At 38.0% G+C, this 27,308-nt stretch overlaps 1 protein-coding gene across 33 annotated transcripts in view; it reads left to right on the top strand.

The window, feature by feature from the left end:
* The window catches only part of ANK3 (ankyrin 3), a 679,089-nt gene that overhangs the window by 422,218 nt on the left and 229,563 nt on the right, over positions 1-27,308 (top strand). The window contains exon 1 of one of the 33 annotated variants that reach the window (XM_053910314.1): positions 4,515-4,638. The exons of 29 other annotated variants lie outside the window; for them this stretch is intronic. In XM_053910314.1, the coding sequence (XP_053766289.1) occupies positions 4,636-4,638 (3 nt within the window). In that variant the 5' untranslated portion in view covers positions 4,515-4,635. Of the gene's footprint in view, positions 1-4,514; positions 4,639-4,675; positions 4,918-5,139; positions 5,244-6,770; positions 6,892-27,308 lie in introns of those variants that run through there. 3 more of the 33 variants (XM_053910310.1, XM_053910307.1, XM_053910312.1) reach the window with 3 other exon arrangements.

The raw sequence follows: 27,308 nt of genomic DNA, 5'->3' as shown, positions 1-27,308 counted from the left end.
AACAATGCCTATGTCATGGTCTCAGCTTGAAAGAAGGGGCAAACAAGGAAAAGAGAGAGCACACTTTGTTACTACAAGTTTTCAGGAGTCATATCAATGATGTAAATGCTGTTATCATTTTTTTTCCTTTTTGAAAACATTTTATGTTTTTGTTCAATATTGAAGAGAGAAAATTATGCAGAAAATAGGTTGTAGTGCTGAATGTTTTGTGTGTGATTCATAGGATAGAGAATAGTGTTAATATTTTAAATTATTGCTCAAAAAGATACTGCTGTTTTCTGTCACACAAAGCTAATGGGTGAATGCATTCTGCTGGATGGCAGGGAGTTTCTGCTATTTTCCAATCTCAAAGATCAGACAGCATGCTAGGTATACACGATACTTTCAAAAATGCATCAGAGGGCTATAACCTCCAAACCCCTGGCTCTAGATTAGGGGCTAGCAAGTTTTCTTTCTCAAAATGGGCAGATAGCATTTTCGGTTTTGTTGCCCATACAGTCTCCCACATATTCCAATAAAACTTTGTTTGTGAACACTGATGTTGGAACTGCAGGTTACCTCCATGCGTCATGGAATATTATTATCCTTTTAATTTATTTCACCCGAAATGTAAAACCCAGTGTGAGCTCAGTGGCCATACAAAAACAGGTAGCAGGTCAGTCTGGGTGTTCATGATGTAGTTTGAAGAACCCTTTTCTTATCTATCCTGGGATGTTAGTGACATCTCAAGACAAACCAATCTTCACAATGAAGTTGGTATGCGGTGGCCCACTTTCAGAATGGAGTCATGGGAGAAGGCAACTCTGCAGACATTTGCTGAATCTTGAAAGGATCTGTGAAGCACCCAGGGTTTCAGGAACTTCTAGCAGAGCCACAAAAAAATTCTTCCCCTTGCTTGAAACGGTCCTGACACTGGAGACTATCTCTGAATTCCATTGAATATGCAGATGCTACCAACCTCTCCGTGGTTCCTCTCTGCCTCTTCCCACCTTCCTGAAGTATCTGTTGGGCACATTCTGTTTGGAGCCCTTGGAGAGAGGTTTGGGGACACAAAGAGGCAAGCAACACATGAGTATTCACAGCCTGCGGAAGAGTTGGAGAGCTGTGTGGAGAATCTCACCCAGGTGAGCGGCCTGTTGGAAGGGATGTGTAGCCATCCACACTGCCCACCCAGACTTCATCCTCTGCTCACAGAATTTTGAGAACCAGTTCCAGCTGGATGACTCATGATTCAGGGTGGGTTGACACTGAACCGTTGGTTCCTAGTCAGGAACTTGGGTTGGTGGGAAAGACCATAACTTCTAGACTATTCTGTATTTTAAAGATCCATCCAGAAAAGTATTACCAGACTCTGCTTTGAGCTGGTAACTGTTCTTTCTACAGCCTGGTACAAGTTTCTGTCCCTTTGTCTGAGCCCCCAAATGCTGAATACCAGAAGCAATGCTCATGCCATCATTCTTCATGAGCATTGCCTTTGTAGAGCAGTATTCATGCACCATGAAAATCACAAGTTAAATCTCATTTTGAAAATTAAATCCCTGTGTAAATACCTTAAATCTTTAAGCTTGTTATAGGAATCCCATCATGAATTCTAGGCACAGCAGTATCTTTCACAGTGTGCCATCACAGAACTACTCTTGGGTTTCCATTTCTTCATCTTTGAAATGATGGGGTTTGATTAAATGATCTCTGAGATTATGCAATTTTTTCTACTGTTTATCTTTTATGTCAAAATATATTTTTAAATATTGGATTTCCTTGAGGTAGGGCACAGTTGTTCTCATAAGATGTGGTAAAAGATGGTAACATAACACACCCCATTATGAAACATTTACTATTTTCAGCAGACCCTCCAGACCACCAGTTCAGGCTATACCAGCCTCCCACGTCAGCCCACATGCACCATTTAGGGATGTTAGCTTCTATCCATGCTTCTCCTTTCACAGATGCAGTATCTGTGAGATGAGCGGCGTTAGTTTGGGAAACAAAATGTACTGGCCAGGGTTGGGTTGCAAGACACAATTGTGGGAATTATTACTCTTCTTACTTAGTATAATTATAGAGCGTTTTTCTCTGAAGAGTTCCACAGAAAGGTTGATCCGTTGGGATTATTTATCCTAGAGAAGAGAAGAGCAGAGGGGAAGGGATAACTCAGTAACAGTCTGGAATGTTTGGAAGGCAATAGCCAACTGTTCTGTCTTCTCACTGAAGACAGAAGATGAAGAAACCGGTGGGAGAGGTCTAAATGAGACGTGAGGAATAGTGCCTTGCCACTAAGCATGATTAAACACCAATGTGAGTTCCTTCTGGACAGGTCTGGGTAGACTGGGGGCTTGGATGTCCTGCCTGGACCCAGACACCTCGCTCTCTGATTTACATTGCAGACACCTGGAACAGCCTGTAGGATCCAGGGGACAGATTCACAGGTCTGGACTCCTAGGCCGCCAGCATTCTGATAGATAGGGTGGGGTTAACGCAGACATAATAGCCTGGAACAGGACAAGAAACACAATAAATGTTATCAGAAAGATGTCTGCAGCTCGAGAGGAAAGAGCTGGGCTTGGGTTTGATGGACTTTGCCCCACCTGGGCAATGCTTGGCCTGGGGATGGTGAAGATTTCTTATGCCAGCCTCACCATCTCCACAGCATCAGCAGATGGGACCTTTCTCCCACATGTTAGATGCCCAGCCTGTATGTGGTGACTGTATAAATGAATGAATGCAGGAGAGAGGGAATAAAGAGATGTACAGTCAGTAGTGAATGAACTCTTTTGGGCATTTCAGAGCCATGCCTGGTCCTTCCCCGACTGTTACTCCTCTCTTGGGTGCCATGTGCCCCCCTTGGGTGTCACACTCCCTTGGGAATCACTAGCACTGTGGTCAGCAGAGCAGGCTCTAGGGCAGAGGCCCAAATTCAAATGCCTCTGGGTAGCTCAGCACCCAAGGAGTGAAGCAGACCAAGCAAAGTAAGACAGTTGGGAATACTCAGGGCTGAGGTGGAAAGCCGTCAGTCAACACCAGGAAACTGGCCTAAGGGAAACAGTCCCAGAGTTGCCAGATCCTTGATTTTTTTTTAAAAACAAGAACTCTAGATTTTGATATGAAATTACTCAATCTTTAAATGTTGGCAACTAAAAATATTTTTAAAAACACTGTGAGGGCCAAGAAAACGTGTGTTTGTTATCTACCACCAGTGTGACCTTTCCTTTAGAATAATGTAGAATTAGATTCACAGCTTGACTATTTAGTTGCTGTTGACCTTGGCAAGTTATTTAACATTTCTGAACTCTAGTTTCTCTCTCACGAATGTAGAAAGATTTCTTCATAGCCTAGCTCTGAGGACTAAAAGAACATATGTAAGAAATTAACATAGTACCTTGCATGCAGAGTATTTAATAATTATTAAATAATAATAATAATAATAATAATAATAATGGCTATGATTATATTATTAGATTGAACCATACGAAAGTCCTGGAATACATATGGATTTGACCTATAAAGATGGCAATTTCATGTGGTTCAACATAATACTAATATAAAATCCTACCCCATATACATTTTTATTATTTTGCCATCAAGTTTACCTACTTACTCCCTAAACACATAATTATGATCCCCCTTCTCCTACACTCTTCTCCACAGCACCTATCCTGTTTATCATATCCAATAACTCATTTATTATATTTATGACCTGTATAGTCTACCCCACCTCTGCTGGTATATAAGCTTCACTTAAGGCAGAGATTTTCTGTAATTTATTCATTGTCTTTTTACCCACCTCAGCCCAGTACCGAGAATTATGTAGTAGGCTCTCTGTAAATATGTGTTGAATGAGTAGGCTTGTACACTGGCCTTCCCAAAGTTGAGTTTAGTCTCCTACAGACACTTTCCTCAGCCCTTACAGATTTTAGGAAACTATTGATTAGAACTGTTCCAAATAAAACATAAATGATGATGATCATCTTATGGTGAAGGGTTTTTGGGGCCTTTGACTCGAGCTCAAGTATAATGTAAGACTAGTGAAAAGTTGCGTAAGTATTGCCGACCCCAAATCTGAAAAACTGAATTCAATTAGTAAAATTAAAAATACCTAAATTGGAAAAAAAAATGACCAGAAGTCTTCAATGAGGTTTTGTTCTGCTTTGTTTTTCTGGTCAAATACATGAGCATTTTATATGATGCCACATTTTTAAAAAGATGGAATGCATTTGCCCTTGGATAAAAGGAAATTCAGTTATCTCAAGATAACTCTCCTTGGCAGTACAGTATGCTTTCACTGTGTGTGTGTGTGTGTGTGTGTGTGTGTGTGTGTGTGTGTGCGCGCGCGCGCGCGCGCGCGCACGCGCATGCATACATATATTCAGTAGTAAAACTATTGCAGCAAAAGGAGTTAAAATCATAAAAGGCAGTCTTGACTGGATTCCAGAGACAGGGGAAAATGGCAGTATTGTCTTTAGGAGGAATGTCAGAGTAGCCCGCATACAGAGGAAAGTGCTGATAAGCAGAATGACAAAAGCCAGTTTCATGAGTGATTCCCAGCAGCTAGGGTACACTCCCAGCTGATTGCCTTGCTATTTTCGGTATTCCACATATCATGACTAAATACACAAAGCTTGTCTGGAGGCCACAAATATGGTAAGTCAGTGGGTAATTCTGGGAGCTACTCTATCGTTTGTAAGGGCCAAGGCACCTTCCATGCTCTTGTCTGCCCTGCCCACTCCCTAGTTCACTAGCTAAGAAAATTTTGAGCAGCTCCTACCTTTTTACCAGGAGATAGGGAAAACCTTTACATTTCCCAAGGCAGATATTTTTAGACTCAATGCTCAGTCCAAAGTGTTAACTAATTGAGTTATCAAGTTTCATACTTGGCCACAGAGAATGGCAGTGGAGGAGGGAGAGAGCTTCCCAGAACAAGTAAGCCTTTACAGTTTCCGAATGAAATGTGTTTTCCTTATAGAAATGCTGCTTGGGCCTGAATAGTTGCGTCTTTTACAAAATGTGTGTTGCCAGATAGGAAGGAGGCTAGCCTATGTGCATCATGGATCGCCTGAGTTCAGTATGTGTAGGACAATGGGCTGTCCTTTCTTTCTGTTTTGCTCGGATCCGGACTCTAGGTACGTTTGTCTCTGATGTAATTTGGAGTGTGCTGGGCTCAGGCATGTCTGAAGAAGATGCTTAATGAAATGCAAAAAGAATTTGAGGAGTTTGGGGTCCTGGAAGGGCATAGTGGACCCAAGAATGTAAGGTTTAAATGTTCACACTTTTCTCAAGAGAACTGTGAGAGCTTTAAAACTCAGCTTTGTCTGGTTTATTAATTTACAAGGGGAAGTATGGAATCTTACTGTTGGGAAGGAAAACATTGTAGAGTTAAAGTTTGTTTTTAGAACTCATATAAGTGGCAGATGGGGGATGGGATGTATTTGGAAGTTGGAAAATGTAATTTTGTTTTTGTTTCACTAGAATTGCACATAATATAAGTATATCATCTCATTTAATAATGTTAAAGAATTAGCATAGTAAGCCATTGTCCCCTTAAGGGATACTGGATGGATATTTGCTTGATGTGTATAAAATTTTGAATGTTTGATTCTGAGGGATTCATAAAATACGATTTTGATTATGGCACAGTTTAAGGTTTCATGTAATCTCTCTACCCGTGTCTTTTCATTTAGCACCAATTTATCTACTTATGAGAACACACATATGTTCATGTATGTACTTTGCTATTAATACAACATATTAAATCCTGAGCACCAGATGAACATTTTGTATGCAATACTTAGAATGCCCAGAAGAAGACATCATAAAAATGAGGACATTGGTGCTAGTTCTCACATCAGGCAGGCAGACATGCTAATGGTTTTGAGAAAAGAACTGTCATTTCATAGTGTTACAGAAAGCAATTCAGATAACTCTCACAATTTTGAACTTTATTTTAAATGGATTCAGTTTTAATCTTTGTATTCTTAGAAATAGGTTCAGCTCTTAGCGAAGAATATTCTTTTTATGCACTTTACTGAATATTGCTGTATTCTGCAGTAGTCATGTATGAAATTTTAATCTCCGTGAGACTTGCAAACATTTTGTGTGCCTCAGAGAAAGGCTTTTTCAAATTAAACTTGAGATTCATTATAAAGATATAAACATTGTTGTGAATTCCAGACATTAGTGGTGATTTACTAGTAATATAAGCATACTGACAGATGAGTCCTAAAAATCATATTATGTCACTCTAAAAATAATTCATCCATCAAAAATTTTGAGCTATATTGAAGGTTGAATTTCAAATGTGAATTCTGTTCTATTAATTATGGAACTGAAAACTTTACATAAAATCAGAATGACATTTGCTGATGACCTAGTGAGACTTGGCTTTGCAAAATACTAATTGCTAAGAAGTTTCAAGCTAAGTGCAAATATAACAAATCTTAAAGCATGTACTTGAGAAGTTTTGGCCTCTAAGAATTGATGAGTTATTAAAAAAGAAAAAGATCTGAGATCCAAAAGGAAAGCTCAGATAAAAGCAGACCATCTTGTTTCTGCCTCGTGTCAGAATATATCAACTAAATGGTGAGAGCATTTGATCTCGGCCCATATGTGCAGCATTTTCTGTTTTGGTGGGCATGCTGTTTAAAAAATGTGTAATAAAATGACAGACTGAATTTGAAATTATCCTGCCCTAAGCAGTGACTCTGGAAGGCTACTGACCCGACACAGATCACACAGAAGTCCCGACACAATAGAGAGTAGCATATACTATTGCTGTCCTGGGTTTAGTTGGACAATGAATAAGAATTATTCATCTCCTGGTTTCGCCTCTGACTTGAATGGAAGACTGAACAGTTTGTCTGCATGAGCTGAACTATGGACAAAATCCTTGCAGAGAGGGTATAGTAGATAATTACATTTTCACAAATGATCATTAATACCTCCTGCTACTTCTATTTTGCTTGTGGTTTCTGTAGTATTGTTTAGAGATTTTCTACAGGATTGCTTAGTCTGTGTTTTGGGAGAAACTTTCTGTGATTTTACAACTTGTAATTGGGAAACATTTGCAGCACAAACCTTCTAGAAAGGTAGAGTGTGTGTACCTCTGTCAATTTTAGAAATTCTCAAGGGTTGCTAATCAAGTCTTTATGAAATAACTAGTTTTGCCATAAATGATTGATTAAAAAATTAACTCTTAAATAATAATCAAGCCCCCCAAAAAGCTAGACTTTGAGCAAAGCCCAAATTTAATACAATTTTAATGTGCATTTCAGAGGCAGCTAATAAGATCTTTCAATAGCTGTGAATTATTTTTAAATCCTTTAAAGTTGCTCTGTCATACCAAATAGAAGTTATTGGTATCACTTCATTTTCTATCTTCAGCTCAGATGGGTTCTATTTTGTATGTCTGATTTTTAAGAATGCGTTAATAAATATGTATTGAATCCATAATTTTATTGTTGATGATTTTCACTTTAGGAAGCATGGGGCAAGTGGGAAAATTCATCTAGTCAAACTCAAGAAAGGAGTCACAATACCTTTTTGCTGCTGACACTATCTGTACAGTTTCTTGTTTTAAAATGGAAACTTTCAGTTATATAGTAACTATGGTATTTACTTACCAACTGCATGTGCTTTTTTTATGTGACAATGTGAAGATACTACCTCTTCTCAGTTATAAATATAGGTGATGGTCAATCCTAAGCAACGTTTATAAGACAGAAGAGAATTTAAAATCTAAGTGTCCTGTCTTTTTAACAGTCACTCTTCTTTATAACACTAAGGCATTTTTAGTCACAAAGTAAAAATATATTTGCCAATTCTTTATTTTAATGCAAATATTGATGTGTTTTACTACAATCCCCCAAATATATGGCAAACGCTAGTATTAAGAATGAAATCATGTCTTCTAATTGGACTACTGATAAATATATTATTAGACTACACAACATGAATTTCAGAGCATGTCAGGCAAATACCTACAGTTACTAATTAATCATTTATGAAGCATATAAATCAATAAAGACTTTAATTCTTTTATTTTAGGAGACCTTTTTTACTCCCACATGAAATACAGATCTAAACAGACATTTAAGATAGATACTCTTTCAGATAATAATGTTGGAAAGTGAGTGCATTTTTCTTTGGTCAGGTGACAAGGAAGCTATGCAATTAATTTAAAAAGTAGAAGTTGATAACGTTAAAAATTGCTTTGTAAAATCTGGGTATGCGTCAGCTTTTAGTCTTGAATTCTTGATTATATTATGTTCCAATTCAGCATCATTCTGATATGTTATTGACTTATATATTTCCATAATTCAATGACTATTCTGCTGTATTTTGAAAACACTTGTAACAATAAGGTAAATTCTATACTTTGAGTCCTGTAGCTTTTCAAACACAGACTGTGTCTTACTCATCTTTTGATCCTCAGAATTGGGCACATATTGGGCACTCAATAAATATCTGTTAAATATTTTTAAACAAATCCTTATCTCCGAAGAGTGTACCCGCTCATCAAAAGTAATTGCTCAAGAGTATTTTAAACATCTCATCAACAGAGTATTTGAATGAAATTGAAAATAAACAGATATTATATAGCTGAAAAGAAGCCAACACTGTTTAGTAAACTAGATTTAAAATAATGTTTGGCCTTCTAGTCACCATTGGTCTTATAAGACACACTATTTCTAAATGTTTAAATTATTTGAAACAGGAAAATGTACTAGCTAACTTTGCATTTTAGTGACCAAAATTAGACTATTGTTTCCAGTCTAGAATTTTCCCAGAATACAGGATTCATATCTAGAATTGTGTTTACACACTAATGACAGATTATCTATAAAGAATTTTCATGTTATCTTTTTGAGATGGTGGCACCACTTGCAATGAGATAGGTTCTTAATTTTTCATGTGTCCTTTCCAAGGACACTAAGTTGATGTTCTGGGGACGGTTATCCTCTGGAGAAGTGTAATAGCGTCAGAGTATTTGGAGTATGTGGACATGGGCACTTGGAAAGAGCCTACATATGAAGAGGGCCGAAGTAAGGTAGTGAATGGGAAATAAGTATGTATTTGACAGATGGGAGAATCCGTAATTTTATTGGCAATAAAATCAGTAAAGAGGTACAATTAGAGTAATCCTGGTCCATACTTTGCAAAAATAGCAGCACTGCACTTATTCACACTCTGTCTTCCTGCGCAAGCCTGTTGGCCAGTTATTCTGTTAGGAGGTAGTAGGCTTCAGTTGATAGCTTTGCTGTAGACCAGCCACTCTCAAAGTGTGGTCCAAGAACCCCTGGGTATTCCTGAGACCCTTCCAGAACCTATGAGGTCCTTCCTTTTCTAACTACATTATCTATCTGAGGCTGGATTCCTTTCACGTACTTGAACCAAAACAACACATGGCCAAAGACTGAATGCCGCAGTAGATGTGAGAATCTAAATATCCTCTGTTGTCAGGCATTAAAGAGATTTGCAAAACTAAAACAACACCATCCTTCTCACATTTTTGGTTTGTTTTGGAAAACATTATTTTCCATAAGATAAATATTTTATGTTATGTAATGTGTGTTATTATTTTAAAATAAATTATATATTTAATTATCAGTTTTATGTTCTAATATGATAAACAGCAATTCAAAAGGTCTTTGGGGATCCTCAATAATATATAAGAGTGTAAAGGGACCCTGAGACAAACAAGTTTGTGAACCACTACTCTAGACAGAATGCAGTGTGAACCTTCTTTGCCCTGGATTGTATCCTTAGCTTAGTTGCTGAAAGCACTGGTCAAATAAGGTCAAATTCATATATTCAGTCCCTGTGTGATCAGTTATGTGCCCTTGACTCTCATGGTAATCATGATAGGCAAGGAAGCTAAAAAAATTAAGACATTTTAAGGTGATAATAACAAATAGTATTAATTAAAGACCAACTGTGCACCAGGCCATTTCTAACTGCTTTGCATATATTATTTCCCTTAGTCTTATCAAAGGCTGTACATGTTAAATTTTACTACTATTCTCATTTTGCAGATGAGTAAACCAAGCTACAGTGTATTTAAGCCTCTTGTCCAAGGACACATAGTTTGTAAATTGTGGAGACATGTTTCGAATGCAGACATTTTGGCTCCAGAGTCTGAACTCGGAAATCATCAAAGTATATTGATTTGCTCATAGAAAGTGTTAGATTAGATCTAGCTCCAAAAACTTAAAAAATACATACAGCATTCTACCCCTGAGTCAGCACCTTCATCTTCATGCATGAAAGACAGCTTCTTAGATATGAGTGTTTATTCCCATGATCCTTGCAGTATGTCTTAGCTGTTTGATTATAATATAGCTGAACATTTCAAAGTCACCCACCATGTTGTAACTACTGCACATTCTAATGGTTACCTTAACTTTGGGATAAAGTCTACTCTTATATGTTGAACTTTGAGTAATAAAAGATAACATCCTTCTTTACATTTACCATGTGTTTTCATTGTATTTTTTGAAGTTTTAAAAATTTCTTTATTTTGAGAGAGAGCTCATTGCGCATGTGAGCAGGGGAGGGGCAGAGAGAGAGGAGGGAGAGAATCCTAAGCAGGCTGTTCGCACAGAGCCCCCACGCAGGGCATGAAACTGTGAGATTATGACCTGAACTGAAATCAAGAGTTGGACACTTAACCCATTGAGCCACCCAAGTGCCCTTCATAGTATTTTTTAAAAGACCTCTTGCACATCTGGGCATTACTTGCTCTTTCTCTCTCTCTTCCATTTTATTGCATTCAATGTAAATACGTTGCATCTTCCAATTACACATCTTGTTCAGGAAAATGTAAATGTCACCTGGATATTATTTAATATTCCCAAATCATTCTATCTGTAGACCTACCCATCTATTTCTGACTTCACTAGTGACCTAAGCTTATTTTAAAATATGGGGTTTTTTTATTCATTCAAATAACTTATTTAGCTATATTTTCACCGAGGGGTTCTAAAATCCCTTTGTTGATGATAGGGTCGAGTAACAATGAAAAATTAAAATGGAAAGAACAATAGCATTTTGGTATATTGATGTTATTGAGTCAGTATGAAACTGTGTTCCCCACAATCCCCCCGCAAAAGCAAATAGTTTCATTCCAGCTGCACCATCTGGCACACAACATTTTAGGATGGTTAATTCAAGATCCCTTCATCTCTCTAGCTAATGCCTCTTCTCCCTCTGGTGCCATGGACCTCACCCTTCAATTCCTCTGGGCTTTTATCCCCAGACCTCTAATTATCTGACCAGGAAGCTAAGTCCAGTGTATTGTGATTTCCTGGCTGATCCCCACCATATAAGGTATATTTATGCAGAAGAAACTATGTATATTCACAATATTAAGTCTATCCACACTAAACACCAAGATATTTATTTTCTAACCTCAGAAAGAAAAAGAAAAAAAAAACTGTTGGGAAAATGTTCATCTATTCAAGTAAACACTTTCTCTTTTCTCCTGATACCTAGACCAATTTTAGCTTATCACTGTTTTCGGTTGCTATATTTAAGATGTGAATAGTTCGCTGGATTAAATATTTTAGGACTCATGCCAATACCTCCTACATAATAAGGATCCTTAGGCATGAAGCCCTGTTCTGATTCATAACATACCAAATAAATGGAAAAATCCCAAACAGTTTATGTGTCTTATATAATCTACCATGTGTAATGCCAGAAGTAACTGCTATGTATTTCCTAAGTGGTTAGTAGCAATACCTTCGTATTACAAGATGCATTTCTAAGGGACTCTGCAGTTCTTTGTGGTTTAGCCAAGTTGTGCAACAACTTGCTGCTTGTTTTAATTTTTTTAAAGTTTATTTATTTGTTTGTTTGGTTTGTTTATTGAGAGAGAAAGAGAGAGAAAGTGGCAGAGAGGCAGAGAGAGAAGGAGAGAATCCCAAGCAGGGTCCGCACTGTCAGTGCTGAACCTGATGAGGGGTTCAAACTCACAAACCTGAGTCGAAATCCATAGTTGGACACTTAACTGGCTGAGCTACCCAGGCACCCCTTACTGCATGTTTTATAAAAAAAAAAAAAAAAAGTACACACAGACCCCCAGATTTCAGCTGCATAATACTACCCGACTGGGGCTCAGAACAACTTCATTTGATCTCTAAAGAGACAAAGCTGTCTGTTTCTAGCCCTTGTCATGCAGCATGGGTCACAATGTTTAGATGCATCACCATGCCGCACAGGATGCATGAGATAACTGTGTATGTAGGGAGTTACAAGATGAATGGTAGTTTGGGGAAAGGAAAGGGGAACAAGTAGACATTGGAGATCCTACTCTTTATTGGAGTGTGGCAGGAAAATCTTCAGCCAAGAACTTATACTAGTTCAAACCATAAAATCATCGACCGCTTCCTTCTTGGTCTTGTACCATGAGGTAGGGAGAATATAAAATCCAGGAATCCTGATTTCTATTTTCAGCAATTTCATAACTAGTTAAGCAAATCATACTTCTCTTTGCTTCAGTTTCCTATTTGTACAGTAGAGATGATGCAGTAATCTACCTCAAAAAACAAAATGTGTTTTTAAAAAAAGAAATGTACATTTTTTTGTAATACAAAGCAAAGCTCTATATTAAGCCAAGATTTAATCATTACTATACTGAATCTTTACTTTCCAGTTTACTAGTTCAGGGCTATGTCTCTTCAGATTATTTAGTACATATTGTTGAGGTGAATCAAGGGCACTTCCATAAATTACTCTCCTGTTCTACCAATTATTAAAAAAAAAACAAAACATGATGGGGGTGCATGTCAACTGATCTTTCCAGGGGTGGGAGAGCCTGATCGCTTAAGACAGCCACTTCCTCTAGTGAACAATGGAGTACGAATTATGCCTCAAGTATTTTATAGGCAGCCTTGCTCATGGGAGAGTAAAAGAGAATTTCTCAAAAGACATGTTCATGTGAGAAATAATTGAGACAGATGAACTAGATGAAGCATAGCAAGAGAAGAGAAGGGATGACTGATAATGAGAAAGTTTAAGACCCCAATGGCTCTATATTTTTTTGTTCAGCATTTACCTTTTGCCTAATGAATGGAAAAGGCTTTCAGTCATATGTTTTGGAGAGCCTGGCATCCACCAAATTTACACGTTACAAACCAACATTAACTGCTAACTACTTTATGCAACCTTCAATTAGATTCTTGTTTTAACTCATTGGGGAAAATAATTCTCTGAAATAAAAATGATTACAATTTCCAAAGGAGCTAAACCTTCCTCATGTTAATATTCCATCCTTGTGGATTAAGGTGGGGGGAAAAAAAGGAAATTCTCCAGGGCTGTTATATGTTCTGAATTGTTGAGCACTGAGAGAGCTGTTGATAGACTTGTTTTTTTTATTTTTCTAAAGCAACGAATTACCATTTCTCTTGTGCTTCTTCATCCCAAGAGATAACCAGAAATATGTCCAAACACAGCAGAGATATCAAACAAGCCTGCTAATGAATCCAAAAAGATACATTTCAGAAATGATTTCTCCATCTCTGGCTGTCTTCCAGGTTTATTTATTTATTTGGATCTTTATATTTCAGAATAACAAAAGCTAAATGTTTTATGAATTTTAAGGTTAATGTGTCCCTGCTGCATAACTTTACTCATCTGCAAGTGAAGACAAACTCACCCTGTACTGAAATGTCCTTGAATGGAATGAAATGAAGAGATCATGTTGTTTTCACTTTAAATGTCAAACATATTTTGGCTCAAGAGCCACACACCCCTTTCTACATCTTGTGTTAGGTACTTTGGCTAAAATGGAGCTTTCATTAACATTTTTCCATTTGTGTTCATTTGGGAAAACACCACTTATTAATTCGCTGTGAGAGTACTTTCACATTGTACAGTATCAGGGAGGAACTCACTTGTCATTTAATTGAACCATTCTATGCATTCCTGACATCATACATACCATTCTGCATCTATATACGAGAGTGTTGGGACATAATCTGTGTCCTCAACCCACTAAGGTACTCTGCAACATCTATAGTGTAAAGAAAGTGTTTTAAATGAAAGTTTTCGGTCAAAGTGGCTTGAAATTCTGTCCCAGGCTACTACAAATCAGCACATTAGATTACTATATTGACCACATATTAGGACATACAAAACTCTCCTCTCCTGATACAAATGGCCTTACATCCCTTGAGACGTAAGCGAAACTCGTTCTTTGAAATCTTTATTTATGTTCCCAGAAAATTTCAGACAAACTCAAATAAATCCTGTTTTACAGCTGAACAGAATCGACTTCACGTTGAGAAGTATTAGAAACACCCACCCACCACCAATACCCGATGTGCTTTTTTTTTTTTTTTTCCTATGGGAAACATGTTTCTTCTCTGTATTTATTTTTATTTCTAATCAGTCTCCAGGAGAATTTTAGGTCTCTGAATTCTGGGTGAGAAAAGACATTGCAAGGGGCCTGGATTCTGGGTCTTCCTTTTGATGTAAACCAGATCATAGTAGACAGACTTGATGAGAGTGGGTTTTATCAGCCTGGCAAAGTAAATCCTTAAAAACACTGTCTTTATAAAAACAAAAGCCTTCCAGCACTGTATTTATTTTTTTAACTGGTTCCCAGTTCCCTCTACTTAAAGATAAAGATGGAAATGTTGTTTTGCCTTTCAGTTTTAGAGGGGCCGCTGTGCACAGAAGCTCTGGCAGATCTGAAATGTGCAACAGCAGGGGCCTTGCTGGCAGAGGCCCCAGTGGAAAGATGGTAACCATGCCTAACATGTGTTAGGGGACAGTGACCTCATTTTCAGGGATGAACTAAGGTTAGTTCCAAGCAAAGTCCTTACAAACAAAGGCAGCCTTGTAACAATGGGAAGGAATCTGTGGAGGCAACCCCTGTCCTTTGGGTGGTTTTGATAGAGATGATTACAAACATAGATAGTCTTTGGAAGCATTTCCCTTATTGGTTAAGCCCTCACCCCCTCTCTCACTCCTCCCATTGCTCATTTATAGGTGGAAACCCACTGGTTTATTTCCAGTAACTAGGTAGCAATTAAATCAAAAAGAATGAAATCTTAATAATTCAAGATCTTCCCTAACTAGAAGGGTTCTAGTTTTTTTTCAAGCACTTGCCATACAAAAGACACACACACAAAATTCCCTTTTGAGATCTCTGCACCTCACCCCCCAAAAACACACACCTAAAAAGGACTTATCTGCTAAGATAAAGACCTAATACCCCTGGGTAGGGGAGGGGGACCAGTCTCCTAAAGATTTGCGGTTGTTTGTTGACAGGAGACAGATTATCCCATGAATGTCACAGTTGTTGTAGGCTGCGCAATTGGTCACATTCTTTTGAAATTGGTCAGAAATTAGATCACTGTGCAAGATATCTATAAAATATCAGCACACAATATCATACTCTAAAATATCTGGAAACTTTGAGAGGGCACTATCTGAATGGCCATGTCTCTGGGTATAAGCTATAATTCCACTCTAGTCTAGTGGGTTAAAAAAAATCCCTCCTTTGTTACTGCCTCCCCCCTCACATGCTTGAGTAGCCCTGTGGCTCCATGTCCAATCTCAAAGCCTTAAATTTGGAAGAATGTGACTCTCAAGCTATTTTTTTTTTCTGTTGAACATTGTTTTATCCCACATAAATATACCAGTCTTAGATTTTGAGGAGTTCTACAAAGCAGTTCCATTTATATTTCAAAACTAAAACTGACATTAAATCACAAATTAAGGAGCAATAGCACAGAGGGCGTTGGGATTTTGATAAGCAGCCCCCATACTGTGCAAATCCCCTTCCTGACTGAGAATAATTTACAAATCTGTATTACTTTGTTCACCAAAAATTACTGCTTGATACTACCAAGGAAAGCCTTCCATCTTTCACTTCTGGGTACAAAAGTTTGCTTTAAATGGGGGATATAGAAGAGTAAAAGAGAAGGGTGAAAAGCAATTATGAAAGCCAAAATTTAAAAATCTTAACATTCTCTTATGTGAAAATAAAAATCTGTCAGCAGACCTTCAGAATGCCTCTCACATTGTTCTTTTCTTTTCCATCCTCCCTGCTATCCCCCCAAAGTATCCATATCACATACAGCCATATTTGTTTTTTTTTTTTATGGCAATGTAATTAACATACAATGCTTCATTAGCTTTAAGTGTACACCATAGTGATTCAACAATTCTATACCTTATGCTTTGCTCACCAAGATAAGTGTAGTCACCATCTGTCGTCATACAGTGGGATTTCAATATCATTGACCATATTTCCTACTTTGCTTTTCACCTCCATGACTTATTTATTCCACAAGTGGAAGTTTGCACCTCTTTTTCCTCTTTCTCTATTTCAGCCATCTCCCCCCACCCCTCCCCTCTGGCAACCACCAGTTTGTTCTCCTCACTTAAGAGTCTGGTTTTTGTTTGTTTCTTTGTTCATTTGTTCTTTAGATGTTACATGTAAGTGAAATCATATGGTAATTGTCTTTCTCTGTCACATAGAGCTGTATTTTTACTCTCACCTAATTCCGTGGTGCTCACGTCTGGTTGCACATTAAAATCATTTGAGCTGTGTTTATTAAAATGTCTCATCTCAGACCAATTGAATGTCTGGGGGTAGGGTCTGAGTGTCTCATTCGTTTGCTTGTTTGTGTAAGTCTTCCTCTGGAGATCCTTGAGGCATAATAAATTAACAACCAGTGACCTATAGCTCTTTTTGTCTCCATTTTCTTCTACATGAAGCTGCTGTCAACTAAGTAGGCTAAAACATAGATTTAAAACTTTCTTCTCACTCATCAAAACCCTGCACTGTGTTCTGATAGCTTTGCGATGAAGTTAAATCAAATTCAAATGCCATTCCAAACCTTCTGTGAACTTCTCCTTTACCAATCTCTCTAGGGGCCTCCCCTTTTCAATAGATTGTCTATTTACCATTCCTGAAACCTCCCCATTTCCATATCTCTGCCCATTTTTCCTTCCTTCTTTTCTCCACTGACTTGGTCCCCTCTAGAATTCCTGCCTCTCTTCTTAGTTGTTTTCCAGCCATATTCAGTGTGCAGAAATGGCTCTTCTCAATAGCATCTATAGACTTCATCATCTTGTTTAGGATCTTCTACCTTAAATTCTCATTCCACCTGCTGTCTCCAGCCTTCACAGCTAGATTATAACATCATTGAAAGCAATAACTGTATCCTCAAGGTTGAGGCCAAGTAGATATCACTGCTTAACTGCCAGATATTGAACCCTGTATTGAATATGCATCCTTAATCCTCTTGATGGAATAAATAATGTAATACTCACTTTGAAGATTTGTTTTACTAGTTAGAAGAGATATAATATTTATTTCTTGAAGACCCAGACTTGTGAATTCATGATCTACACAACACCATAGTGAGGTTGAGAATGTAGATTTAACTAAACAGATTTATTTATTTTCTGATATGTCTGCATAGATATGCTGGTTGGCATTCACATTTGAATTGGTGCATCCAATGTGAGAAAACTAAAAAATTGCTGCTCTTCCTGGGCCATATTTTCTGAGGTATGACCAGGCAACAGGTCTGTTAGATCTGGCCATCCAGATCATTCTTCTGCATGTTTTTATTAGAAGAAGTTTTGTTAGAGGTGTCTTACAATCTTCTTGAAATTAACTTCTTGAGAAGCAGAAAACAAGGTTAACAGATGGCCTTTTATATAGCAAAATTTATATCAGTAATTATTTGGTTAATTTAAAAAAATGATTCATAGCCAAGAACACTAAAAGGTACATATATTTGGTAAATATTTGAGTGTTACCTTAAATCACATACATGTGCATCCATTTGCCCAACATGGATTTAAAGATGAAGACTTTTCTCAGAGTATGGATCCCCAACTATAATTCTCGTTGGCCTTCCATACCATAAATGCTCTTTCTAGGAGTCCCACTTTTCATCTCTTTAACGGAAAGCTAGAGATTAAAGTAATCTGTGAAGTAATCTGAGTATAGAATCTTTCTGGATTTTTCTGATTTTTATTTTAGCCCCTTCAATCCTCTCATTCCTATCTGATTTAGCAGGAATATTTTTAGGAACTTCTTTCTAGTATGTCTTTCCAAAGTATTTAACTTAGTTTTCATAAAAGTATCCTTTCTCTGCATTGTTTTGAAGTTTAAATAATACCTAATTAAATTATGTAATTACAACAACCAGGACCACTGGTCTAAACATGTTAGAAGAAAACCACAACTGACTACCAGTAGGAGTAGGGGTATCTATTTGGGAGTCATTCTGTGTTGGACAAAAGGGGTGAAAAGAACCCCTTTATTGGTGACGAGAACAATGACCACATTCCAGCAATATCTGGAAAGTTCTAGCAGAGTACCTGTCACTCCGATGACTCTAAATAAATGTTGCTGCTCTTTTTCTCCTTCTTTACTCAAGGAACATGAGTTCTTTTATATTATTCCGGAACATTTAGCCAAGGAAGCATTAGAATTGGGAATAAGGGCAGAGTTCTAAAACCAGGTAGACGTGAATTCAAATCTTGCTTCTGCAAGTTTCTAGAAAACTGCCCTTGGGTAAATTATCTAACCTTTTTCATCTGTAAATAGAGATGATAGTAACACAGACTTCACAGACCTATGAGAATGAATTTGGGGTGATCTACAGAAAATGCCCCACATATTAGAAGTGTCCAATCACTGTTAGTTACAATACCATGTTATTAGGTATCAGAACACTTAAAGACCTCCTGATTCATAAAACACAATAGACTGCAGGCCTCACCTGCATACACTTTCTGACAGTTATTACTGAAGCAGATACATTGCTCCACAGGTGATCCCAGCAAGAATCACAAAAATAAGGTGCTTTGCCTAAGGTGAATTGGGAAACCAGAGTAATCTCAGACTCGCTGAGCATCACCCCTTTTATCTTCTCTTCAAGTGTGGAAGAACCCCTAAGTCTGTCCCTGGACTCTTACCTTTCTTTGGTGAAATGGAGAAACAGCAAGGAAGAGCAGACTTTTTTGGTTCCTAATTAAGTTTCTGTAGGATTTCGCTTCTTGAGGAATGATTAGAGCATTGGACCATGCAAGGGATCAGCATTTTCTTGGTTCAGCATGTACTGGGATTCTGTTAGGTAGAACTCTGTCCTGAATAAGACAAGCACCTGCCCAAAAAGACATTACTGTCCATCTTGATAGACTCACTGGATCCTGAGCAAAACAGAGCACATGCTGTAGGAGTCCCAAGGGCAGGGGAGGGGTGTCATATCTCGTATTTGGGGAGAAAATTGCACAGATGAAGTGACAGTTGAACTGGTCCTAGGACTTAGTTACTAGACCTATTGACAGGGGAGAGGGAGTGAGGTCTAGTAGTTAGCAGAGAGATGTCCTGGATGACATCACAGTGACAGGATATTATGGGGCCTGTCTAGAAATAATAAGTGGGAGAAATGAAAAGCTGTCTAGATTGCTGTCAAGATCAGTATTTGTGTTTTTGGTTTGGGTTGGAAGTGTTTGTTTGCGTCAGGATTTAAAGGGCCTTGGAGGCTATGCAATAGCAATTGAATACTGTGATTTAAAAGCAGAAACATTTTTACAAATGAAGCTTGCCATCAAACATCAACATAAAAAGCAGATACTAGCGTATCTACTTGGGGTGAAACTGCAAATAGGCATAAGGAAATCAGCTTACTCCGCCTCACTCTTGATCTTAGTTTGTCTGCTAGGGCCCCACGGAACCACTGGTATTGAGGAAGGAGCCTGGGTTTTTATCAAATACTTATGGCTTTGAATCCTTGCTGCTTACTTATTAGCTGTGTGACCTTGGGCAAGCCACTTACTTTCATGAAACTCATTTTTTCACATCTGCAATGCAGGTTCCTATCTTGATTGAATTTTTAAGAAATAAACACTAACAATGCATGTGTAAAAATTACATATGTAAAATGCTTAGTGGAGTCTGACCTATAGTAGGCATTCACTAAATTGCACTTACTGTTTTTGTCATGATTTTCTCAGAACCCTCAGTGGCTCCTCAGTGAGCTCCTGAACAGTGTTCGGTGCTCCTGGAATATTCACCTAGGGATAGTGTACTGGCTACAACCTCTTAGAGGTTTTCAGAATGATCTGGGCATCACATGGCTAGGGCCTGAACTGGGCAATTAGAACAGGGTGAATAGAAAAAAAAAAAAAGAAAAGGTTAAGCATATTCCCAGCTGTAAGGAAAGCTAAAATGTTAGGATAATGATAAAAATAAGTCCTTTGAAGTACACTTGTAAACTGGCACAAAAGTAAGGGATCTATAGAGGTAAAAATGACATGAAAGCAAGAACCAGTTTTACTTGTCTACATAGACACAGGGCCCAGGAGACAAAGCCTAGAACATGCCCAAGTGGGCAGTCTAATAAGAGATCCCCTAATAAACAGGGCTCCAAAGGGGTTGGCTCCCAATACAGGGGTGGACAGGAAATAAATCCACCACATAAAAAGAGTAGCAAAAACTTGCCTGTCTCAATTTGTCACCAGCTGGAAGGGAAAAAAAAAATCTTCCCTGAGAATTTGTAACCACAAGGAATCCCTCATATCCATACCAGCTTGAAATCTAAATTTATTTGTGTAGTCTTTAAAACAAAACCAAAAAAAACTCTCAAGGCAAACATTTATTTTAAAAATAATCTTGGGTTGATAGTGCCTCTAAGCAACTGGAAGAAGCAATGTTAAATTCATTTTTGGAGTATGGCATCCTTAACCCAGGCCCGAAAGAATTCCCAAAGATTAATTTCTAAGGAATATGAAATCATGATCAATAATCACAAACCACAGAAAGTGTAAATTGGTACAATCACTTTGAAAAACAATTTTCCATTCACTGGTACAGTTGAGTTAGCACATACCAAGTGACACAGCGTTTATGATAGTAGGTATGTACTTTAAAAATCCTTGCCTGTTTGCACCAAGATTAGAGCCAGAATGTTCATGGCAACCCTGTTCATAGTAGACCCAAACTGGAAACAACTCAAACGTTCATCAACTCCACAGTGGATAAATAGATTGTGTTACAATCACATAATGGAATCTTCTGCAGCCACAGTGATAAATCGGCTGCAGTTATACATGTCAGCGTGAATGACTCTAAGACAACATTAGACAAAGGAAGCATGTCACAGAAAGATCCATAATGTATGATTCCATTTACAGAGAGTGCAAAGACAGTCCACTACATAACATTTAGGTTGGGGAGGTTTACATAGATGTTGAGAATGATTAACTAGAACAGAGGATGCCTTTGGAGAGCCAGTCAAAGAAGGGCTCATTGGAAGTCTATGGAGTGCTTGTAACTTTCATTTTTGAGTTTACTGGGCATGCGGCTGTTTCTTCCATTATTTTTCTTTAAGCTGTTCATATATGCTTCAGGCATTCTTTTGTATGTATGATGTACATTATGATAAGTGCTTTGTAAAAGGAGGATAAACACTGTAAAAGTCCCTGGAGGCAGAATGTTTGATAAGAAACATACACATAATTTTCTAGAAGAGAGTTTGAGGGAGAGACTAAAGAAGAAATAAGTAAGTAATCAAAGATTCACACTTCGCATCACACACACATACACACACGATCTGTAGCTATTTATGGTGACAAATGTTAACTAGACCTATTGTGATGATCATTTTACAATATATACAAATATCAAGTCAGTACATTGTGTACCTGAAAGTAAATATGATTGTTATATGTCAATCATACCTCAATTAAAAAAAAAAAAGATTCACACCAAAGTTGTATGCCTGAGTGGCTTGGAAATCTTGGGATCTTTAAATACAAATAAGAAAATGAAAGGAATTTATGATTCACATCTCTGACATTAGTACCTAGTTGTTGTAGCAGATGCTTTATACATTGATTATACATTATAATGTTTGTTGTTGCAGTGAAGGTCAGGGAATTGGGGGACATGGAAGTGGAAATGTTTTGGGATCCAATGGGTGCAATGTACATGCAGAATGTTAGGCTTCAAGAGAATGGTGGAAACCACGGTAGTGATGAGGTCACTTTGGGAACGAGCACAGGGGGGAAAGAAATATGAGTTCTGAAAATAGGAAACACCCATTTTTTAGTGATGGGTTGGGACAGTAAGGAACAAAAAAGAGTGAACAAAGACATGAGGGAAACTAAGGGGAAGACTTTCAAGAAAGAGAAGGGGGTCAGTAATGTCAAATGGTTTTACATTAAGAAAAGGCAGAGCTAACGTTTAAGCAATGGGATTCTATGATTGGAAGGTCATCAGTGATTTTGTGCAGAGAGGCTTGACTGATGAACCAGATAAGCCATATTGCCAAGAACTCAAATATGAATTAGTGTTAAGGATATAGAAGCAGTGAGACTAACCCAGACCAAGCCTTGAACATGTTTGATGCTAATAGGGTGATTTTTTTTTAATATATGAAATTTGTTGTCAAATTGGTTTCCATACAACACCCAGTGCTCATCCCAAAAGATGCCCTCTTCAATGTCCATCACCTACCCTACCCTCCCTCCCACCCCCCATCAACCCTCAGTTTGTTCTCAGTTTTTAAGAGTCTCTTATGCTTTGGATCTCTCCCACTCTAACCTCTTTTTTTTTTCCTTCCCCTCCCCCATGGGTTTCTGTTAAGTTTCTCAGGATCCACATAAGAGTGAAAACATATGGCATCTGTCTTTCTCTGTATGGCTTATTTCACTTAGCATCACACTCACCAAAATAAAGTTATAATCATTTATTGAATGCTTGCTATGCACTCACACTAAGCACCTAATATAAACAAGCTAATTTCATTCTGATACTAGATTATTTTATGCCCATTTGACAGCTGAGAAACTGGAGGGGCACGTAAGAAGCTTGCCAAAGTTACTTGATAAAACTTACCTCTAATAAGTGGAGTAGCTAGGGTGCAGGCTAACAGCAGTAGAGAAATAGAGGAGATCATCATTTGCAGGGAGTGCTAGGTAGAAATGTGGGGGAAAGTTTTTTGCTTTGTTTTTAAGTTGTTTAAGAAACACCTGAGTATGTAGGTAAGCAGAGGGCAGGACACCAGTAGAGAAAAGGACCCTGAAGCTTACAGGAAGGATGCTCTTACCCTTCATACAGTTCCCAGATAGTTGGGAAGATGAGATAAAAGAAAAAGATTCAAGAATTGGTAGATCAGGTATTAACAGTTCTCAGACATTGCTCCCTGAGGTTTAGAAGCAATGGAGCACAGCTCTATTACATACTCACTGAGCCTCCAATCTACATTTCTTCTGCCAGTCCACTGTCAGCCTGATCTTGAGGCTTCAACTAAACTCATTAAAGGAATTGTGGTCTAGAGAGGATATACCTGAAAGTACTTACATAGTTAATTTAATGGTTGGATGGACTGATGGATGGATGGAAGATGAATGAATGAACCAAGAGTTCGCAAGCATAAACTATGGAGCAAACATTTATTAAGCCCTTTCTCAAGCTAGTGATTAACAGCCTAGACTCTGGAGTTAGACTGTCTGGGTTTGTATTTCTGCCACTCATAAGCTGTGTGTCCCTGGGAAAGTCATTCATCCTTTCTATAGCTCAGTTTCTTCATCTATAAAATGGAGCTAGTAATTGTTCTTATTTGTATCAGTTGCTTAGGGCTGCCATAACAAACCACCACAAACTCAGTGGCTTATGGCAATAGAAACTTACTCACTCACAGTTCTGGAGGCCGGAAGTCCAAAATCAAGGTGTCCACAAGGCCACACTTCCTCCAAAGGCTTGAGTGGATAATTCTTCCTTGTGTCTTCCAGTTTCTGGTGATTCCTGGCATTTTGTTGTTGTTGTTGTTAATGTGTATTTATATTTGAGAGAGTATGAGAGTGGGAGGTGGGGGCACAGCACAGAGCTGATGTGGGGCTCGAACTCACAAACCATTAGATCATGACCTGAGCTGAAGTCAAACACTTAACAAACTGAGCCACCCAGGTGCCCCACCTGGCACTCTTTATCTTGTGTCAGCTTAACTCCAGCCTCTTCCTGCATCTTTACATGTTCTCTCTTATGTATCTGTGTGTCTTGTCTTTTTTTTTTTTTTTTTGAGATATAGTTGACATATACCATTATATTAGTTTGAGGTGTACAATATAGTGATTTGATATTTACATATTTTCTCTTCTTCTAAAACCATCAGTCATTGATTTAGGGCCCATTCAAATCCAGTCTGACCTCATCTTAACTAATTATTTGTGCAAAGATCCTATATCCATGTCCTGTGTCCGTTGCCATCTTCTGGGGTTCCAAGTGGATGTGAATTTTGGAGAGACACAATTCACTACACTACTTTATGTAAATATTATAAGGACTAAACTAATGTAAGGATTCATGCAATTAATACATACTGTAGTAAGTGACTAATATAATGAAGTTAATGTAAGTACTTGTAATAGTGTCTAGCATATAGTCAGAGGTATGAAGTATTAGTTTATTACTGATGTTGGCACTCAGGAAATGCTTATTCATTCCAATCACTGCTTTCTGCTGAAAATATCAATATGCCAGTATAGGTGGAAATGCTGAGTTATTAGATTAATCCATAATAATACTTGACTCTACCCTTGAAGCTGTTTCCTTGAAAAACACACGTGGTTCGTATTTCTTTCCTGTCTAGTAAAATGACTAAGTAGACAAGACATGAAATGGTGATGAAAGACGTTATCATTTTCCAGATTCTTCCTACAGATTTTGATCATCTACGGGAAAAAATGCTGACTGACCTGCTTATATTAATTTTGTGCCAACTGACTCACTAGGCAATGATCTCCTCTGTTTGACTTTTACGTGGCAGAGCTTACCTTCTCATGAGAGCTGATTTCCTTTCATAGGGCTTTGTCTACAACTGGCTTTAAGAGGCGTTGTTTTGATAGCATCCTTAGGACTAAAACCCAGGCTGTAGTCTGTGTAAAGAGTGACTCCCAAGTTTTTGATGAAATGACAGCTCAGAGACACAACACATTGCTATTGAGCCAAATACAAAATATTATATATTTTTAGCATTAAGGAAATAAAGAGCATCATATAGGTACTAGGGATAGAATTTGAAAAAAAAAAATAGGGAAGAATCCATTATTTACCCTGCCACTTAAGCAACATGATTTGATAAAGTGTAAGAGGGAGGTGAAAGCGAGCCTTCACTGGTGCCAGTCTGTTTCGCTCACCTCTGTGCAGCCAGATGTCAGCCTTGACTAGTGCCCCATCCATGTTCAGCAAATATTTGTGGAAGACAGGGCTGCATTGTTTGAAGGTGGTTGAGAATAAAAGGAGGATCTTCTTGGTTCTTCTTCTGAAGGCAAGAATAACCACACTCCCTAAGTTGTCATTTTTCTTCAAGGCAGGCTTCATTTTCTTCCTCTTGCTTTTTCTTTGTATTTTCTTCCTTCTTTATTGCCCATACTTTTTCTTGGAAGTATAAAGTAGCTGATTGTTCTGTATCAGTGTGTTAAGCATGCCTGTGCATAACAGAGGGCTGAGAAAAGGGAAGAAAATAATTTTTTTTGTTTCTTCTCTTTTTCTTAAAGTTCTCAGGTGATAAATTAGCTACCTTAGAGAATTATTTGATACTAGGGTCACTGGTGAGACATATACAGTGAAGGTATCCACCGGAAAACTCTTAATCATTTATCTACTGCTCATGGATTCATGTTAAACATATTCTTAAACATGCATCTGTGAGCAGGGTTGGCAATCCCGAGCCACATGAAATCAGTGTGCAAATTTTGTGTGCACGCACAGGTTTGGTGTGTATGTGCAGATTTGGTGTATGTGTGCATATATGTACAGTTGTTGAAGGAAAGGGATTTCTTTGCAACTTTTGTTAGTCTCAAAAGAATCTGAACTCCAAATAGGTAGAGAAGCACTGGATTAGAATTTTTTTTATCGTTGTATTTTGTTTTGCTTTAGAGATTCTGGTGAGAAAATTTCGGAGAGGAAAATGTGCAGTATATACAGTTGTCAAAACTTTTCAGATATGGAATCAACTCAGAGGCTTTCCTTGAATTATGATACCTCTGTTTGAACTTCTTTAGTAGCTGTTTTTATGCACTCAGAGTCAGAATTGGGGATGCTTAACTCACAGTTGTTATCTTGGCAGTTGAAACATCCAATACTGATGTCATTTGTTCCCAGAACAGCCTCAGAGCCCTTCTGGGCAAATTCGCTGATAAGTCATTGAGCAGGCACAAAGAAGATGATGTTTTACGGTACAATGAGCCATCCTCGCATAGCTAATTTATTTCTAACTGGACTTGAAACCAGACAACCGTGCCCCCAACCATCTCAAAGTAGCAAACCTCTTTAAAAACTGTATTTTATTTTTCTTGAAATTCCTTCAAACTTTTGGTTTGTCCTTTGTCTAATTTGAAGCCATATCTCTTGTCCTCCTCTTACTTAACCCTCAGTTCTGATTAAATGATTTGGATGCTTGACTCACATCCCAATTTTATTTTAGCAATAGCTACGTGTGTTCCCAGATACCAACTCAATGGCTTAGTTTATCATCTTTGGCAGTCAGCTTTGTATTCTAGCAGGTTCTCCATTTAGATAGCTGCTGCTGCTGTTACAAATAAAACTTCCTGTATTGTTGCAGGCAATATTTTAATTAGTACAGTTATTTCCATACAGTTTACTTATTTGTTGATTCATTCATTCACAAAACCATTTTTAGGCACCTGCTGTGTGCCAGGATGCTTCTAATTGCAGGGGAAACACAAAAATGAATGTTATACATACAGTCACTGGCCTGCAGTAGGTCAAGGCATGTGGTAACTCAGGCAGGCCTACAATCTGTAAATAAATTGGTTTTCTCTTTATTTAGAGCAGTGGTTCTCAGCTGGGAAAATCCCTCTTCCCCAACTGCCAAGGGAAATTTGGCAATTCAGGATATATTTTTAGTAGTCACAAATAGGTGATAGTTGTTAGAGGCCAGGGATGCTAATAAACATCGACACCAAACAAGACCATCTCCCACATCAAAGAATTCCTTGGATCAAAATGCCAGTGGGGGTGGGTGGTTGGCTGAGTTGGTGGAGTGTGCAACTCTTGAGGTTGTGGGTTTCAGCCCCATGTTGGGGATAGAGATTACATAAAATAAAATAACATCTTTCTTTAAAAAATGCCAATAATGCTGAAATTGGGAAGGCATGATTTAGACAAAGGAATACTTCTTCAGGGAGAGGTGTACTGCTATAAATGAGGAGGGTGGAACACATAGAAATAGTGGCCTATCCTTTGAAGACCTGAGCAAATCGAATCCTAACTAAATTGACCCACACCAGAACCAAAGACTCTTCTGAGAATGGAA

Source organism: Panthera pardus, unplaced genomic scaffold, assembly GCF_024362965.1.
Source record: "Panthera pardus isolate Hobbes unplaced genomic scaffold, ASM2436296v1 HiC_scaffold_22, whole genome shotgun sequence".
NCBI lineage: Eukaryota > Metazoa > Chordata > Mammalia > Carnivora > Felidae > Panthera > Panthera pardus.
This window is presented reverse-complemented; position numbering and strand designations above follow the sequence as displayed.